At 40.8% G+C, this 19,322-nt stretch overlaps 1 protein-coding gene across 6 annotated transcripts in view; it reads left to right on the top strand.

Annotated features, from left to right (window-relative positions):
* Positions 1-1,729: 1,729 nt before the first annotated feature.
* Positions 1,730-19,322, top strand: part of LOC139565094 (pre-B-cell leukemia transcription factor 1-like) — a 58,568-nt gene continuing 40,975 nt past the window's right edge. For 2 of the 6 annotated variants that reach the window (XM_071385165.1, XM_071385164.1), the window contains exons 1-2: positions 1,731-3,129; positions 11,047-11,120. In XM_071385165.1, coding sequence (XP_071241266.1) covers positions 2,951-3,129; positions 11,047-11,120 — 253 coding nt within the window. In that variant the 5' untranslated portion in view covers positions 1,731-2,950. Of the gene's footprint in view, positions 3,130-9,192; positions 9,307-11,046; positions 11,121-19,322 lie in introns of all 6 variants that reach the window. The other 4 variants (XM_071385163.1, XM_071385162.1, XM_071385166.1 and 1 more) reach the window with 4 other exon arrangements.

The raw sequence follows: 19,322 nt of genomic DNA, 5'->3' as shown, positions 1-19,322 counted from the left end.
CATGAACAGTGTGATGTCTGTTTTTTAAGAAATTGTGTAAAAGGAATCAGATAGGCTCAAGTTCTGACCACCAAATAGGAAAGGTGCCCTGCACCTACTGACTTATATCACCATGATATTTCATCTTATTTATTGCTGTATTACAAACATATGCATTTTCTGTGGGCTGTTCTTGCATTGGGGGGTGGGGGTGCATGGTAAGAATGAGAGAAAGGACAGAGGAGGAGTGGGAGAAAAGTGAGGTTGTGACCGTGAGCGCTGGGGAATCACGGAGGGAGGGTGGTGCACGGCAAGAGATTGATTCTTATTTAGATTAAAATAAGGCTGGATGCTTGTGGGATGAGAAAGAGAGAGGGCTTCTCCTGCTTACAAATTGAAAGAAGTCAAGTCACATATTCAGGCACTGAAGAAAACAACATTCACAGAACAAACAGGATATAAATAGGAAAATACAGAACTAGATACAAAATATGGATTAGCTTATTAGTTATTGATCATGTATAGTTTATTTAGATTTGTTGACATCACTGCTTAACATTACTCTTACAATATAGAGTTTGCAAATGGACCAAAAATGTATTCAAATAAACAGGGTTAAACGTGATGGTTTCTTGTGACCATAACAGGCCTGGGCCTACTTCTGATGTGTAAATGCCTGTTGGTGCTGTAAAAAAATATTTTCTTCCTGTTAGGCCAGGTCTTTATAAAATCTAACCCCTCTCCCTTCTCTAACTTCAGATTGATTAGGCATAGACTGTAGAAGAGGGATGTGCCGAGCGTCAGCATAATCCACAGACAGTTTTGTCCTGTGCACTCCCTTTCGTGGTGTGCACACCCATCATTCCAGCACAGCAGTCAGCCTTCTCTCCTCCATGTCTGTTCAGTCTCCCAATTCATCTAGTGGAGCTGCTCTCTCATCTGAGTGATAAATGACAGCAAAATTGTCCACGTTTGCAGAAAAAAAAATGAAGACACTTGTATTCAATCTGTGCTGTCCATATTTCTCACACTAAAAGACATAGGAAGTTTCATTCATTGGACGTTTCTGAACACATCCTGTTTAATAGTGGCCTATTTGATGGTGTGATTTGTTCCAATTTGAAACATTTTTTGTAGATTAATTATGAGATGCTTCAATATTGGTCCCAGTTACTGTATGATTCAGTCATTGATTTGGTCAATGGGTTGAGCGTGGTGGTAATTCAATCGATTGACAGTTCAGGGTTGAGGTGATCTTGACAGAAAAGAAAGCTTACACTACTAATTACAATTGTGTCAGACTGACACTTAGCCAAGTCCAATAAGTACCCCCTTATTTAAACTCAACCCCTTGATCTGCCCCCTGCGAATGTAGTGTACCACCTGTGCCACTGAGGTCAAGACCTCTTGGCAGTATACTATTGTAGCAGAAGTGCTTCCGTGAAATCTTTTTGCATAAATAGGAACCATGCCTGTAACCTGAATGCTTAATTGCCAGCCTTAGCTCAGTGGGCTAACACTGTTCATGGTCATACAGATGACATGGGTCATCTGCATGTCAGGGAAGTGGTTCAAAACAAAAGTCTAAAAAAGCCGACTGAAGTTTTTCATGTGGCCCTGGATTAGTTTATATGAAACAGGAAAATATCTCAATAAAATGGAAGGTAAATATCTCATCAATACGATCTGACAGCCTAGGGGCGGTGACGCAGTAGCATTATGAATTGAATGCACGATATTGTATGGTCAGTTTGTTGTGGCTTCGTGAGCAGAAGGGAGGAAACGCCAACCTTTGTCCTGCAAAAATAAAAGGATCAGAGAAAACACACACACTCTACTGCAGCCGAGAGTGTAATGGAATTCAATTTGCCGTGGCTGGCCGGTGGAAAATGCCATTATAACTTTCAGCAAACATTTTTTTCCTCAAACGTGATTTTTATGTGGGAGGAGAGTGACTGTCCCAGCTGAGGACCCGTGAAAATACACGGGTGATCATCTTGTTAGCTAACTATTTAGTATGCCAGCGTCGTTGCCTTATTAACTAGCATTGCCCACTTGCTACATTTTGTTTGGAATTGATCAATCAGTTGCGATGCTGATGATGTGATTCTATTTTATCACATCAATTAGCTAGCTATGTTTTGAGCTTTAGCATTGTGGTCCTCGATAACATCGTTAGCCACTTTTTTAAAATTAACTTAGCTAGCGTTATTTACTTGCGCCAGCATAGTTATCTAAATTAACCCACATGTTGCCTGTTATTTGCATAGCTAGTGTTATCAAATTATAGTCATTCAGTTATTTTCTTTACCGATGCCATACGAGTTTGTTTTCTGCACTTGAAGTATCTAGCTAACTGGCTACTTAGCCAGCTAATTTGGTAATTGGCTACACCAGCTAGCGCGAGCTGGTGTTATGTGAACGACGCACACTGGTCCTCGCGCAGCTTTTTCCAGTCTGCGAAAACAATACTCTGTTTTGATTAGCCCCTTTGAACCACCGCGAGTGTGATTATTGATGTATGTATCTAGCTAGCAAGGTGTTGCCACATTTTGTTTTGTCTTTATTTTTGCATTATTTTGAATGCATATTTTATTCGCCGGACAGAACGATTTTCTTGTTTTAGCGTGAGGCGCTGTCTGCCAGCTCCCTACTTAGTGCATGTGTCCGTTGCTTTTTTTCTGTATGTTTCTTAGGGCTACACAGTTAGCTTGTCAGTTGCTTAGCTAGCAACATTTATTCGCTATAGTAGTTTGCCGTGGTTATTGACATCGGCGAGCAGCACAAATCGTTTATGCATGTGGAACTGCTTTGGAATATTTATTTTTTAGGTTAACTAACGTTAGCTGGCTGTAATTAATTACTATCAGCCAGTGGCGTATGATTTGCGCTGGGGGTTTCATTGTTAGCTAGCTGGCTAATTGTGTGAATTCGATTGTGAGGAAAGGACCTAGGTTTTTTTTAAGTAACTATGGATGATCAGACGCGAATGCTGGCGGGTCTCGCCGGACTCGGCGGGTTATCACAAGGCGACGTTGGCGACCAAGACTCGGTTAGAAAACAGCTCGGTCAACCTCAACAAGACATTGGGGATATTCTACAACAGATTATGGCCATCACAGACGAAAGCCTGGACGAGGCGCAGGCCAGGTAAGAAAGGTGCTGCGAGGGAAATCTGGAGCGAAGATGAGACGATATGTTTTTGTTAATGCTTTCGTCTTGTGTTCTGTTACTCTCTTGTTGCCTGGTACAGTACAATTATGAATATTTGATGTGATGCACGCTGCTTTATTCAGTCACTTGTGATTTGTCAACAACAGACGATTCCATTATCTGACTAATAATTTAATGGTTGGCTACACGAATAAAGGAAGCAGGCTCCTCACACATACACACAGAATATTTATATAGCCTAGCCCATTGGTGCCAAACATACGGCCCAGGTGCCATATCCGGCCCGCGAGAGGTCCAATCATGCAGGTGGTTTGAGTAAAATCATTTTTATTTTTGTGTGGAGGAAAACAGTCAAAATACTTTAAATTACTAAAACAAAATCTTAACTGTGTATAAATGATAATGGAGCTATATTCATACAGTTTCTTGACTGTCGAGCTCACACACAAAATCACAAATGAAAGCTAAACAGTCAGGGAGCATCAAATCCCAAAAATTATGGATTTTTTTGCCGATTTTGAAGGCAAGGAAATATAACACATTTTCAGTGCAGCTCTCTAGACCTCGCTGAAAACAGAATGCGGCCCTGGGACAAAATTAGTTTGACACCCCTGGCTTATCCCATTCATAGATGCTAACCACCTTTAACACCTAGTGACAATAGTATCTTCTGGCCAGGGGAGTTGTTAAGAGTCCCACGCATATGTTAAATGGTAACATGCATCGCTTGTGGTACAGTTTTGGAAACATAATGATTGTATCTTTTATAGTAGCAAGAAATAATTTTCAAAAAACAAAAGGTTAAATTACCACTCACTTTTTTTTTTTGCTGTACTTTAGGGTTCCCACATTTCCAAGTTAAAGCACTTGTTTTACGGAAGACAGTTGACTACCTGTGCTAATTGGCTATCAGCGTCTCCAAACACCTGTGTGTAAACAGAAGACTGACGCCACACAAACGTGTTGTCACTGAAAAATACTTTCGGCTGCAACTGTTACAACCTGTTAAAGCAGTGTACAGTAAGTGTAAATTTAGCATTTGTGAAAATGTTTTGATGTGATATGAAAGACGCCTTTGTTTCTAGAACCGTACCGCAATTGTGAATCTATTCACGTTTAGATGGAGTATTTGGCTGTTTTGGCTGGCAGAGCCAAGATCTTTGGACTATAAAGAGTTAACTTTAGGCTCCTATTTTACTGCTCAAGATTAGAACATCTCATTGCATTGTGGTTTTCACACATCGTGGCATCTTTGCCTGATTTCATGTTTTGATGTACAGTTACAGTTGAAGTCGGAAGTTTACATATGCCTTAGCCAAATACATTTAAGCCCAGTTTTTCACAATTCCTGACATTTAATCCTAGTAAATAATCCCTGTTTTAGGTCAATTACGATCACCACTTTAATTTAAGAATGTGAAATGTCAGAATAATAGTAGAGATTTATTTCAGCTTTTATTTCATCACATTCCCAGTGGGTCAGAAGTTTACATTCACTCAATTAGTATTTGGTAGCATTGCCTTTAAACTGTTTAACTTGGGTCAAATGTTTCGGGTAGCCTTCCACGAGCTTCCCACAATAAGTTGGAGGAATTTTAGCCCATTTCTCCTGACAGAGATGGTGTAACTGAGTCAGGTTTTAGGCCTCCTTGCTCACACACACTTTTTCAGTTCTGCCCACAAATTTTCTATAGGATTGAAGTCATGGCTTTGATGGCTACTCTAATACCTTGACTTTGTTGTCCTTAAGTCATTTTGCCACAACTTTGGAAGTATGTTTGGGGTCATTGTCCATTTGGAAGACCCATTTGCGACCAAGCTTTAACTTCCTGACTGATGTCTTGAGATGTTGCTTCAATATAATATAGTCCCTCCTGCAGCAAAGCACCCCCACAACATGATGCTGCCACCCCCGTGCTTCACAATTCGGATGGTGTTCTTTGGCTTGCAAGCCTCCCCCTTTTTCCTCCAAACATAACAATGGTCATTATGGCCAAACAGTTCCATTTTTGTTTCATCAGATCAGAGGACATTAATCCAAAAAGTACGATCTTTGTCCCCATGTGCAGTTGCAAACCGTAGTCTGGCTTTTTTATGGCGGTTTTGGAGCAGTGGCTTCTTCCTTGCTGAGCGGCCTTTCAGGTTATGTCGATATAGGACTTGTTTTACTGTGGATATAGATACTTTTGTACCTGTTTCCTCCAGCATCTTCACAAGGTCCTTTGCTGTTGTTCTGGGATTGATTTTCACTTTTCGCACCAATCATCTCTAGGAGACAAAACACGTCTCCTTTCTGAGCGGTATGACGGCTGTGTGGTCCCATGGTGTTTATACTTGCGTTCTATTGTTGTACAGATGAACGTGGTACAATTTCTTTTTCTGAGGTCTTGGCTGATTTCTATTGATTTTCCCATGATGTCAAGGAAAGAGGCACTGAGTTTGAAGGTAGGCCTTGAAATACATCCACAGGTACACCTCCAATTGACTCAAATGATGTCAATTAGCCTATCAGAAGCTTCTGAAGCCATGACATCATTTTCTGGAATTTTCCAAGCTGGTTAAAGGCATAGTGAACTTAGTGTATGTAAACTTCTGACCCACTGGAATTGTGATAGTGAATAAGTGAAATAATCTGTCTGTAAACAATTGTTGTAAAAATTACTTGTCATGCACACAGTAGATTTCCTGACCGACTTGCCAAAACTGTAGTTTGTTAACAAGAAATTTGTGGAGTGTTTGAAAAACGAGTTTTAATGACTCCAACATAAGTGTATGTAAACTTCCGACTTCAACTATGCAAATAGCACAACTGATTTTGCTCCTAGTTTGTTGGAAAGCCAGGGCAAACAGTCTTACCCGGGTTATGTAAAATGTAACATTCAGATCTATGATACCTAGTCGGTTCACCTCGATCTCTTGAAGAGTGGGCACAACTACATGAAAGCTGAAGTTTTCCCAAACGTGTTAAGTTTAAACAAGTTTTTGGCTGTCGTCAAATGACCATGCCATGTGACAGTAGTTCATGTAATATAAATACATTTGCAGTTTACACTTTTAAAGACACACGTTTAACTTTGCTACGGGTTAGTATTTAACTTTGCTAAGGGTTAGTATTTAATCTCGGCACATTGTGTCAGACCACCGTCTTTTATAATAAAAAGTGGATGAACATTGTGAAATGTCACTTCATCTTTCAATTACATTAGCAATCGTTTAGTTTTAGTTTTTTTTGGTAATTATAATTTTTATGTCTACGTCACTGAACACATGCAAGCTCAATCAAACCATTTGTTCCCATCACAGGCCTGCCAAATTGTTAGCCCTGCTAGATAAAGGGTGTGTTAGTGCTATCCGGGATCCCATAACCCTTACCGAACCTTAACTCTTACCTTAGCCATTGTAAATTTTAACTTCCATGGGGGTAAGTATGTCCCAAAGAACCTAGATAGCAAGGACCATTAAAGATGTGTACCAAATGGCACCGTATTCCCTGTATAGTGCACTATTTCTTTTTACAAGTGCACTATATAGGGTGCAAGTTTGGACACGTAAATACACTTGATTAATCTCATACATTGTCATTAGCATAGACAATCAGGCCGCCTTTAATTGAGCCGTCGCTGTCGGTGATGATCTTTTGAAATTCAAATGGTCGTTAGTTAAAATGTTGGAGGGACTTCACTTGTGTGGGTGGGCTTGTAAAAGTTATTTGCATCGCCAGATCTGATATGACACGTCAACATGGCTATGGAAATATAATAGCATGATGTAGTTATAGGACATGTTAATCAGTCACTTGTTTTGACAGAGCAATCATTAATATTTTAGGTTTTTCATATTCACATGTTAATGCATGCATAATATATGTTTGCATATCATGACTCGTGGTGTGTGTGTGTGCATGACAATAAGCAAATTGCCCATACTCCCATGCCATGTGGCTTTGAGGAGCTGTAGGTCAGCTGAAGTTGGGGGGGGGGGGGTCAGAATTGTGAACAAAAGACGAGACCCAATACGAGACCAGTGTGTGTGATGTGATTTGCTAGTGATTTTCCACCCCACATTTGACCACCTGGTTCTCTTCATTAATTCACTCCCTCCCGTCCTGGTGGTGTGCATCCTTTTCATTTTGCACGGGGTGCAATCAATTCTCCTGAGACGTGTACGGGAGTGCAGCTGTCCGAAAATCTAGTTTCTATTAATGAGATGGGGGGGTGCTGGACGCTACACTCACAGCTTATGATGATTCTGATGAACTCAAGGATATTGCCTTTACTGTTAAGGGTTTAACTTTGAAGACGTAACTTTAAAGACGTAACTAACTGGATTACGTGTTCAATAATTTTTTGGGGGGTCCAAAATAATGTTTGTGTTTACAATGTTGAAGACCTCTTTTTCTTTCTCTCAATGTTTTTTTAAAATGTTTCACCTTTTATTTAACCAGGTAGGCAAGTTGAGAACAAGTTCTCATTTACAATGTCTATGGTGTGTGCATGATGTGGTTGAGGTTTTAGATGGCTGTGCTATAGATTTATACTCCGTGTCTGAGAGATGTTCAGAGTTGAGCAGTTAGTTCATTCTTTAAAAATATATATATATTTTACTTGCCTAGCATTTTTCGGCGCATGATTAGGTAGGCCTAGCATATATATTTTTTGAGTCTGGGATTGGATTAGTCCATCGAGGATACTTGTGATTCCCACCCCCTACCAGACTACAGCATGCCAATCCATATCAGGGCATCTCTGATACTAATTAAAGAGTTGCACCGCACCACCACTACTCTAACTTGGATAGCATTTTTGGAACAATTAAACGTAGGCAACATTTTTCTGAGAAGGGATTCAATGAGTCTGTCAAGAAGGCGCTTAATGTTTGCCCCAGGATAGACCGAGCATGTGTCTCTGGCACTTCTAAAGTAGTTCTACCACCACTCCTCCTGTTGTTTACATGTGTCTGGCCTTCTCATCTGAGGATGGAGTCAGAAACTCTTAGGCAGCAGCTAAAGCCTATTCTGAGGTGTAGGGTTGTCACGATACCAGTAGCGCGACGCAACGATACCAGATTTTCCTTGGCAAAAAGGAAACACAAAGCAGACTGAACTCTTGGGTCCTTTAAAAAAAAATCTACTACATGTAAAATATTGTGTGCTATAGCTTGGGAAATAAACGTGATTCTGGGTGACAACGTAAGGCTGTTTGTTTTCAGCATTAGGAGTGTTTTCTTTAGAAAATGCAGTCCGCTTCATGTTTTGTTATTTTGCCACGATACCTCTGAGTATCGTGACAACCCTAATTAGTTGTATATGCAGGTCTGAAGACCTGAGATGCTCTAGATCAGTGAAATTACTCACTAGTAGTTTCTCTCAGCAGAGGTAGGCTAGATTGATTTATTTGGAAGTTTAACAAAATACATATACACAGTATACATTTGAAAACTTGCCAGGGATGAAAGTCAGTTACATATTTCAATACAGCGGCAAGATGGAGAAAGTCAATGGACTATTGATTTTCGTCTTGGACATGATATAGCCCATCATGGATTAGCCCTAGTCCATGATTTAGATGGTCTGATAAAGGCTTATTCAATTCTAGGATTTACATTTTAGCCTTTGAATTTAGCCTTTGAATTTGCACTCAAACTTTAAACGAGAGGGTTAAAGAGGGGGCTTCCACTTTTATTGGCATATCTCTGCACACACAGACACATGCCATCAAATGTAGCCTGCGTAGGCCATGCATGTCACCTGTGGGGCCCCTTGCATACATACATAGCCCTTATACTGACTTGGGGGGGATAACTGTCTGGGCTGGATAGCAGGAGAGAACAGATGAGATGGCTGGACAGCACAGTGCCCTGCTAGTGCACTATGTACCGGGTTTGACCCAATGTGGTAGGATGGCTGTTTTACTATCTGGGGTGGCATCGGAGATAACAAATGAGGAGACGACGACGACAACAACAGTGCCTTACTAGTGCACTACCACCCAACCTGTCCTGCCCACCCCTCACCCTCTCCCCCTGTTACCCCATATCCAGATGCTGGCCAGAGGAGTCGCCGGCGCACTGGGGCGGATCAGATGACCCCGCAGAGGGAGGGGGAGCTGGGGGGGGCACGGCAGGGGGTGGCCTGCCACTCAACTTCCAGCACAGGTCAGTAGTGTACAGGACCCACAGGACCGACCGCATGCCCCATGAGAGCACGAGTACCACACCTGCTCCTGCTCATACCCCCCCTGACCCCCATCTCCCTCCATGGCCCCTCTCCCACTCAAATCCAGCAGTGATTAAAAAAAAATTGTACCTGAACTCCTCTCACTTGCAAAATAAAAAATGTTGCTCAGTGAGACAAACCTGTGTAATTTAAAGGTTAAATAAAAATATATAATTAAGACTGATACACAGGTGGACACAATTATGCACTTGCTCGAACAAGTAATGTAACGAGCGATATCCTCGTTATCGGCAGACACATCAATATACACTTCTTCTCAGCATATAAATACTCACGCATTTCCCAATATGGTATAGCCGAGGTTAGGCCTCCTACATGGACACAACTGGAGTTGGTGTTGAGGTTAGGCGTTGCCTACTCATTCATATGTTGTATCATGGTTGTTTCCTTTTCTCTCTGATGCCTGTGTCGGGAATGTTTCAAAACAGCTTATCAGTTGAACACCTTTTTACCTTTGTCAAGCTCCCCTTTTGGGTAGTATTATTTTTACCTGTATTGTTTGGTCAATTTATTTTATCCATCAAATCCATGACTATGTTTTAGCTGTTGCGTGTTTCAGCACACGATTCCCCAATGTATTTCATGAGTTTGAATATGAGATCTTTTGTGGTTTATAAATAGGCATAGATGCAAAAAAATTCATAAAGGTTCCCTTCAGTTGAGGATCACAGCTCTAGGGAGTTATCATGACACTCTGGAAGGGCTCAATATTAAGCTCTTCACTGAAGCTGCACAGATCAGAGCAATGAGGAATATGTGAGTCATGTTTCTGTGTGTGTTGTGTCAGGGATTTTCAAACTTTAATGTCAAGGCCTCCTAAATATTATGAGCCCGTGGGCAAGGACCCCCTACTAAAATGGAATTTTCACGGGCTGCCATTTAAATTCCTGAGAGCCGCATGCAGCTGGCAATCTTTGCAATGACTACCAGTGGTAATCCTGCAATCCTACACATTTTGCCATGAGGTTGAGAGAGAATTTAGCAGTTTTAAAGCAAATTTCCTGCTATTCTACACATTTTGCCATGGCTTATGCCGTGTTCATATGCTATCTGAGCAGTATTGGGTACCTAACTAAGTTTTGTTTGGGGGCCTGCCACCGGAAATATTAATAATTTGGTTGGGTACCCATGGAGGTCGGGCCCCAGGGCGCATGCCCTGCGTGCTCGTTAGTAATAAGGCCCTGGGCTACCAGTGATGGTGCCTGGCCCATTAGTTTGTGTTTGCATAATTTAATTTTCTAATTGAGAGTTTATAATATAATTAAAAGTCAAGTGTTGCTGAGTGGGTGTTCAGCAGAGTATGCTTTCACCCCAAAATTGCTGCGTGTACAAAAGTAACATGGCTTTGGAGGTAACTTGTTAACGGTGCTATGGGGGACCAAGATATTAAGCTCAATGTGAAACTGAGTGTGATAATACAACTACTTTTTTCTTTTTTTAAATTAGCTTTTATAAATCCATTAATACAGAACCTTGCACTATTAGATCAATGCTGGATGGACGAACCTCATCGACTCTAATTTAGCTCGCTTTTCCATAGTGCGGCATATGCTACGAAATGACTAGGACAAGCAGGCATATATTCTAATCTTACCTCCAACTCCCTCTCTTCCTCGCTCTTTCTTCTCCCTCTCTCTCTCTCCTTTTCTTGCCGGCAGGAAACACGCCCTGAACTGTCACAGAATGAAGCCTGCCCTCTTCAGCGTTCTCTGTGAGATCAAAGAGAAGACCGGTGAGTCTCCACTTTTTGTTCTCAGCTCTCATCCCAGTCTGCCTGAATCTCAGTTCGCTACCTTTCTACTGAAATGTGCACTCAATAGGAATTGTTTTATAACGCAAACCCACATTTCTGTGAAAAGATAACATTTTATTGTCAGTTACCTTATTCCTCCCCACACATTTCAAAGCATTGGATTGGTGTAAGCATGAGCTGGGGAGTTTCCACAATATCTCTTATACCAGTGCTTTCCTTTTTAAATCGAGGAAGGGAAGTGCAGAACTTGAACGAGCACTCGTTCACTGGGTCCTATAGGCCCTGGTCAAAAGAAGTGCTCTATATAGGGAAGAAGGTGCCATTTGGGTTGCGGACCAGTACTCTGCACCAATATTTTCAGACATATAGGCCTTATGGGTGCTTCTATTGGTTCATTAATGGCAACCTTGGCACCGGGTTCATTACCTGTTGATACCTCAGATAACACTATTGACTGGATATTGGTTGATTTGGTAACTAAGGTTTGAAAGGAAAGTAGGTGGTTGTTTTTGTTATGCTGAGCTTATCTTAACCTGCTGGAAGCAATCGAGCTAATATCATCAATTTGAACTACATTTTCTGTGTCTGTGAGCAATTTCAAAGGGCAGGGAAAGAATCTGCGACAGTACGCTATATATACAAAAGTATGTGGAAATCCCTTTGAATTGGTGAATTCGGCTAATTCAGCCTCACCCGTAAGGGTGTATACAGTTGAGCACACAGCCATGCAATCTCCATAGACACACTTTGTCAGTAGAATGGCCTTCCTGAAGATCTTAGTGACTTTCAACATGGCACTGTCATAGGATGCCACCTTTCCAACAAGTCAGTTCGTAAAATTTCTGTCCCGGTCAACAGTAAGTGCTGTTATTGTGAAGTGGAAATGTCTAGGAGCAACAACTGCTCAGTCGCGGAGGGGTAGGCCTCACAAATCTCACAGAACGGGACCACTGAAGCGCATAGTGTGTAAAAAATAATTTGTCCTTGGTTGCAACATTCACTAGCGAGATCCAAACTGCCTCTGGAAGCAACGTCAGTACAAGAACGGTTCATTGGGAGGTTCATGAAATGGGTTTTCATGTCCGAGCAGTCGCACACAAGCCTAAGATCACCATGCGCAATGCCAAGAGTCGGCTGGAGTGGTGTAACTGCCATTTGACTCTGGAGCAGTGGAGACGCGTTCTATGTATTGATGAATTTCGCTTCACAATCTGGCAGTCTGACAGACAAATCTGGGTTTGGCAGATGCCAGAAAAAACGCTAACTACCCAATGCATAGTGCCAACAATAAAGTTTGGTGGAGAAATAATGGTCTGGGGCTTTTTGGGGGGGGGCGGTTTGGGTTAGGCCCCTTAGTTCCAGTGAAGGGAAATCTTAACGCTACAGCATACAATTACATTTTTGACGATTCTGTGCTTCCAACTTTATGGCAACAGTTCAGGGAAGGCCCTTTCCTGTTTTAGTATAACAATGCCCCCGTGCACAAAGCGAGGTCCATACAGAAATGGTTTGTTCGGCGTGGAAGAACTTGACTGGCTTGCACAGAGCCCTGACCTCAACCCGATCGAACACCTTTGAGATGAATTGGAACTCTGACTGCGAGCCAGGCCTAATCGCCCAACATCAGTGCCCGACCTCCCTATTGCTCTTGTGGCTGAATGGAAGCAAGTCCCCGCAGGAATGTTCAAACATCTAGTGGAATACCTTCCCAGAAGAGTAGACTCTGTTAAAGCAGCAAAGGAGGGGACCAACTCCATATTAACCTGTTATGGCTGCAGCCCGACGTCAGCCCGACGCCGGTACACCTATGACAACATCCAGCTCAAGTGCAGGGCGCGAAATTCAAAATCTATTTTTTTTAAATATTTAACTTTCACACATTAACAAGTCCAATACAGCATTTGAAAGATAAACATCTTGTCAATCCAGCCAACATGTCCGATTTTTTAAAATGTTTTACAGAGAAAACACCACATATATTTATGTTAGCTCACCACCAAATAAAAAAGGACAGACATTTTTCACAGCACAAGTAGGATGCAAGTAGCATGCACAAGCCAACCTAACTAACCTAGAACCAACCTAAATAACCTAGAAAAAACTACCTCAGATGACAGTCCTATAACATGTTACACAATAAATCTATGTTTTGTTCAAAAAATGTGCATATTTTAGCTATAAATCAGTTTTACATTACTGCTACCATCATAGCTACAGTCAGAAATCGCACGGGAGTAGCCAGAGAAAATACAGACACCAACGTCAACTACTAATTACACATCATAAAACATTTCAGAGAAATATATGGTGGATAGCTAATGAAAGAGAAAGATCTTGTGAATAGAGCCAATATTTCCGATTTTTGAAGTGTTTTACAGCGAAAACACAATATGTCGTCATATTAGCTTACTACAATAGCTAACATCACAACAGCATTGACTCAAGGCAAACGGTAGCATAGCACAGTTCGACAGATATATGAAAAAGCATCCCAAATTGGGTCCTTATCTTTGTTGATCTTCCATCAGAATGTTCTCCAAGGGGTCCTTTGTTCAGAAATGTCTTTATTTCGATCCAGAACGAACAATTTCCCTCTTGAATTAGCAAGCACACTGGCAGTGCGACGCTAACCTCTCCATCTTGAAAAAATTATTGCGTCGCATCACGTCTAAAGTCCAGAATACATTTCAATAATATAATTAAACTATATTGAAATAACATACTTTAGGATGATATTGTGACATGTATCAAATAAAATCGAAGCCAGAGATCATATTCACCTTTACAGAGTGTTTTCCAGGAGCCGAGTCCAGGTCCTACTTCGCGCCCAGAAAGAAAAATAAACTGCGCAACACTCACTCCAAGAGGTTGTGTTCAATCCCAGGACGAGATAATCAAGTGATTTCTTCTCTCACTTCCGCATGACACCCAGAGGAAGGCGTATGACGTGTTTCTACAGTCCTAAGTGACATGCCCTTTTATAGACAAGGGCTTGAAGAGCGACATCGATTTTGGAAATCTCACTTCCGGATAGGAAATGGGCTGTAAAAATAGTTCTGTTCCACTTAGAGAAATAATTAAAACGGTTTTAGAAACTAGAGACTGTTTTCTATCCAATAGAAATAATAATATGCATATTGTAAGAGCAAAAATTGATTAAGAGGCCGTTTGAAAATTTGCACATATTTTCCAGTTTTTCAATACGCCCCCTGCAGCCATAACAAGTTAATGCCCATGATTTTGGAATGAGATTTTTGACGAGCAGATACTTTTGGTTATGTAGTGCAGCTTTTCCAGACCAGCCATGGCTCTCATTAAAAAGTTCTTAGTTCCTATCTTATTAGCTATTCTAGTCAGCTAGCTCTCTCTGGCATGGTTCAAAGGAGGAGGCCGGCTCAGGAGTGGAGGGATGGATGGATGGCAGATGGGTGGCTAGCGTGGGAGGAGAGAGGCTGGGCTTTAGAGCTACCTGCCCTCCTTCTTTCTCCAGTCTTACCTCTCCTTTTCATGGATTCTCTCTTTTTCCTGCCCTAATTACTTCCCCATCCTCCTCTACTCTCCCCTTCTCTTGCCCTCTCTCCTCTCCCCTTTATCGCTCTTCTTTTGTAATACAGTTTGAAAGTGCTGCTGCACTGCTGCCTGTTATGGCAACCTGTCAGTAGTGCATTATTGCTCTCTACTCTGGTCCTATGATGAAAGGGTAGGCTGGAAGGGGTAGGATAGCCTATTGCCCAGGCAACCAGCGGGCTTGTTTACCCTAATGCCTTTGATTTTTCACATGAGCTTTCTGGTGGAGCGAGGCCTGAAAAATGTGTGGCTGGATGGAATGGAGGCATAGAGCACCAATGGTTATAGGTTAAATCAGTTGGTTTGGATGTCACCTTTAGCTTTGCCATGGTTATTACATGAAATACACTAAACAAAATATATAAATGCAACATGCAACAATTTCAAAGATTTTACTGAGTTACAGTTCATTTAAGGAAAACAGTCAATATTAAATTCATTCATTTGGCCCTAATCCATTGATTTCCCATGACTGGGGATACAGATAAGCATCTATTGGTCACAGATACCTTTTTTTTTTTAAGTAGGGGTGTGGATCAGAAAACCAGTCAGTATCTGGTGTGACCACCATTTGCCTCATGCAGCGCGACACATCTCCTTCTAATAGAGTTGATCAGGCTGTTGATTGTGGCCTGTGGAATGTTGTCCCACTCTTCAATGGTTGTGGGAAGTTGCTGTATATTGGCGGGAACTAGAACGTGTTGTCGTGCACATCGATCCAGAGCATCCCACACATGCTCAATGGGTGACATGCCTGATGAGTATGCAGGCAATGGAAGAACTGGGACATTTTTAGCTTCCAGGAATTGTGTACAGATCCTTGCAACATGGGGTAGTGCATTATTATGCTAAAATATGAGGTGGCGGCGGAGGAATGGCACAATAATTGGCCTTAGGATCTCGTCACAGTATCTTTTGTGCATTCAAATTGCCATCGATAAAATATAGTTGTTCATTGTCCGTAGCTTACGCCTGCCCATACCATAGCCCCAACGCCGCCATGGGGCACTCTGTTCACAACTATGACATCAGCAAACCGCTCGCCCACACGACGCCTTACACGCTGTCTGCCATCTGCCCGGTACAGTTGCAACCGGGCTTCATCCCTGAAGAGCACACTTATCCAGTGTGCCAGTGACCATCGAAGGTGAGCATTGACACGCACGCATTGAGCTTCTCTGAGACGATTTCTGACAGTTTGTTGTGCAAACCCGCAGTTTCATCAGCTGTCTGGATGGCTCATCTTAGACTATCCCTCAGGTGAAGAAGCCAGATGTGGAGGTCTTTGGCTGGTGTGCTTACACGTGGTCTGCGCTTATGAGACCGGTTGGACGTACTGCCAAATTCTCTAAAATGGAGGTGGCTTATGGTAGAAAAATGAACACTAAATTCTCTGGCAACACCTCTGGTGGACATTCCTGCAGTCAGCATGCCAATTGCACGCGGCCTCATCTGTGGGGTTGCGTGATGACTAGAGGTCGACCGATTTATGATTTTTCAACGCCGATACCGATTTTAATAAGCCAGTTTATATATATATATATATATATATATATATATAATAATGACAATTACAACAATACTGAATTAACACTTATTTTAACTTAATATAATACATAAATCAAAATAAATTTACTCTCAAATAAATAATGAAACATGTTCAATTTGGTTTAAATAATGCAAAAACAGTGTTGGAGAAGAAAGTAAAAATGCAATATGTACCATGTAAAAAAAGCTAACGTTTAAGTTCCTTGCTCAGTACATGAGAACATATGAAAGCTTGTGGTTCAATATTCCCAGGTAAGAAGTTTTAGGTTGTAGTTTATTATATGTATCATAGACTATTTTGCTCTACCATTTTGTATTTCATATACCTTTGACTATTGGATGGTCTTATAGGCACTATAGTATTGCCAGCCTAATCTCGGGAGTTGATGGGCTTGAAGTCATAAACATTGCTGTATTCAGGCATTGCTAAGAGCTGCTGGCAAACGCAGCAAAGTGCTGTTTGAATGAATGCTTACGAGCCTGCTGCTGCCTACCACTGCTCAGACTGCTCTATCAAATCAGACTTAATTATAATATAATAAACACACAGAAATACGAGCCTTGGGTCATTAATATGGTCAAATCCGTAAACTATCATTTCGAAAACAAAACGTTTATTCTTTCAGTGAAATATGGAACCGTTCTGTATTTTATCAAACGGGTGTCATCCATAAGTCTAAATATTGCTGTTACATTGCACAACCTTCAATTTTATGTAAAATTACGGTCTTTGTTAGGAAGAAATGGTCACACAGTTCGCAACGAGCCAGGCGGCCCAACTGCTGCATATACCCTGACTCTGCTTGCATAGAACGCAAGAGAATTAAATCCCTATTTAATATTGCCTGCTAACGTGAATTTCTTTTAACCTTTCTAGCGGAACCCCTCGACAACATTCTGCCGAAAAGGCAGCGCGTGAAATTCAAAAATATAAATTTTTAAATATGTAACTTTCACACATTAACAAGTCCAATACAGCAAATTAAAGAAACTTCTTGTTAACTTCTTCGGGGTAGCGGGCAGCATTTTCACTTTTGGAAAAATAGCATGTCCAAATTCAACTGCCTGCTACTCATCCCCAGAATATAAGATATGCATATTATTAGTATATTTGGATAGAAAACACTCTGAAGTTTCTAAAACTGTGTGAACCATGTCTGTGAACCATGTCTCTTTTTTTTTTTTTAGGTCACTGTCTTTTCAATGAGTTTTCATTGGGACACCAGATTTCTAAGGGACTTGTTTGCAGTTCCTACCGCTTCCACTGGATGTCACCAGTCTTTGGAAATTGGTTGAGGTTTTTCCTTTGTGTAATGAAGAAGTACAGCCATCTTAAATGAGGGTCACTTGAAGTAAATTGTTTGAGAGAGGCACATTACCAGAAAAGTTGAGTCAATTTGTTTTCTTTTTGTATTGAACACAGATCATCCCGTCTTTAATTTGATCGATTTATTAACGTTTAAAAATACCTAACGTTGTATTACAAAAGTAGTTTGAAATGTTTTGGTAAAGTTTACATGTAACTTTTGATATATTTTGTAGTGACGTTGCGCAAGTTGGAAGCTGTGTTTTTCTGGATGAAACGCGCCAAATAAATTGACATTTTGGATATATATCGACGGAATTAATCGAACAAAAGGACCATTTGTGATGTTTATGGGACATATTGGAGTGCCAACAAAAGAAGTTTGTCAAAGGTAAGGCATGAATTATATTTTTATTTCTGCGTTTTGTGTCGTGCCTGCAGTGTTGAAATATGCTACTCTTTTTGTTTACTGTTGTGCTATCATCATAATAGAATCTTATGCTTTCGCCAAAATCTGACATGTTGGCTGGATTCACAACGAGTGTAGCTTTAATTTGGTATCTTACATGTGTGATTTAAAGTTTTTGGTTTTTATATCATTTTATTTGAATATGGCGCTCTGTATTTTCCCTGGCTATTGGCTATATACGATTGCGTCCCACCTACCCCAGAGAGGTTAATCTACCCATCGTGTCTGATTTCAAAAAGGCTTTACAGCGACAGCACAACATATGATTATGTTAGTTCAGAGCCAAGGCAAAAAGACACACAGCCATTTTTCCAGCCAAAGATCACAAAAAGCAGAAATATAGATAACGTTAAGCACTAACCTTTGATCTTCATCAGATGACACTCACATGCATTGTGTAACATGATGTCCTATATGTTTTGTTCGATAATGTGCATATTTATATAAAAAAATCTGTTTACATTGGCGCGTTACGTGCAGTAATGTTTTGATTCCAAAACATCCGGTGTTTTTGCAGATAGTCACAGAAATCCCAGAAATACTCGTGATAAACATCGATAAAAGATACAAGTGTTATTCACAGAATTAACTTCTCTGCGCTACGGATCCCTTTAGCGGGATCATTTTCCTAAACCGCTGAATTGCAGGGCGCAAAATATTACTAACAATATTTATAATCATGCAATCACAAGTGAAATATACCAAAACACAGCTTAGCTTGTTGTTAATCCACCTATCGTGTCAGATTTGGAAAATATGCTTTGCAGCGAAAGCAATCCAAGCTTTTGTGAGTGTATCAATCAATGCTAGGACAGTTAGCCTTATTAGCTTGGTGACCAGACTTTCGTGACGAAAGTCAGAAAAGCAATAAAATGAATCGCTTACCTTTAATCTTCGGATGTTTGCTCTCACGAGACTCCCAGTTACACAACAAATGTTCTTTTTGTTCGATAAATATTACTTTTATAACAAAAAAAACGCCATTTGGGTTGCACATTATGTTCAGAAAACCACAGCCTCGTTCCGTTTTGATAAATTCCAAAAAGTATCCGTAATGTTCGTAGAAACATGTCAAATGTTTATTATAATCAATCCTCAGGTTGTTTTTAACAAACATAATCGATAATATTTAATCGGACCGTAACCTATTCAATAACAGAGAGGAGGAACTAATCAGAGGACACCTGACTAGTTTTGAAAAATCTTGCTCATTTTTCAAAATAAAAGCCTGAAACTGTCTAAAGCCTGGTCACAGCCTGAGGAAGCCATTGGAAAAGGAATCTGGTTGATG

This window comes from Salvelinus alpinus, chromosome 36, assembly GCF_045679555.1.
Source record: "Salvelinus alpinus chromosome 36, SLU_Salpinus.1, whole genome shotgun sequence".
Lineage (NCBI taxonomy): Eukaryota > Metazoa > Chordata > Actinopteri > Salmoniformes > Salmonidae > Salvelinus > Salvelinus alpinus.
Note: the sequence above shows the minus strand (reverse complement) of the source record. Positions and strands in the feature narration are given on the sequence as shown.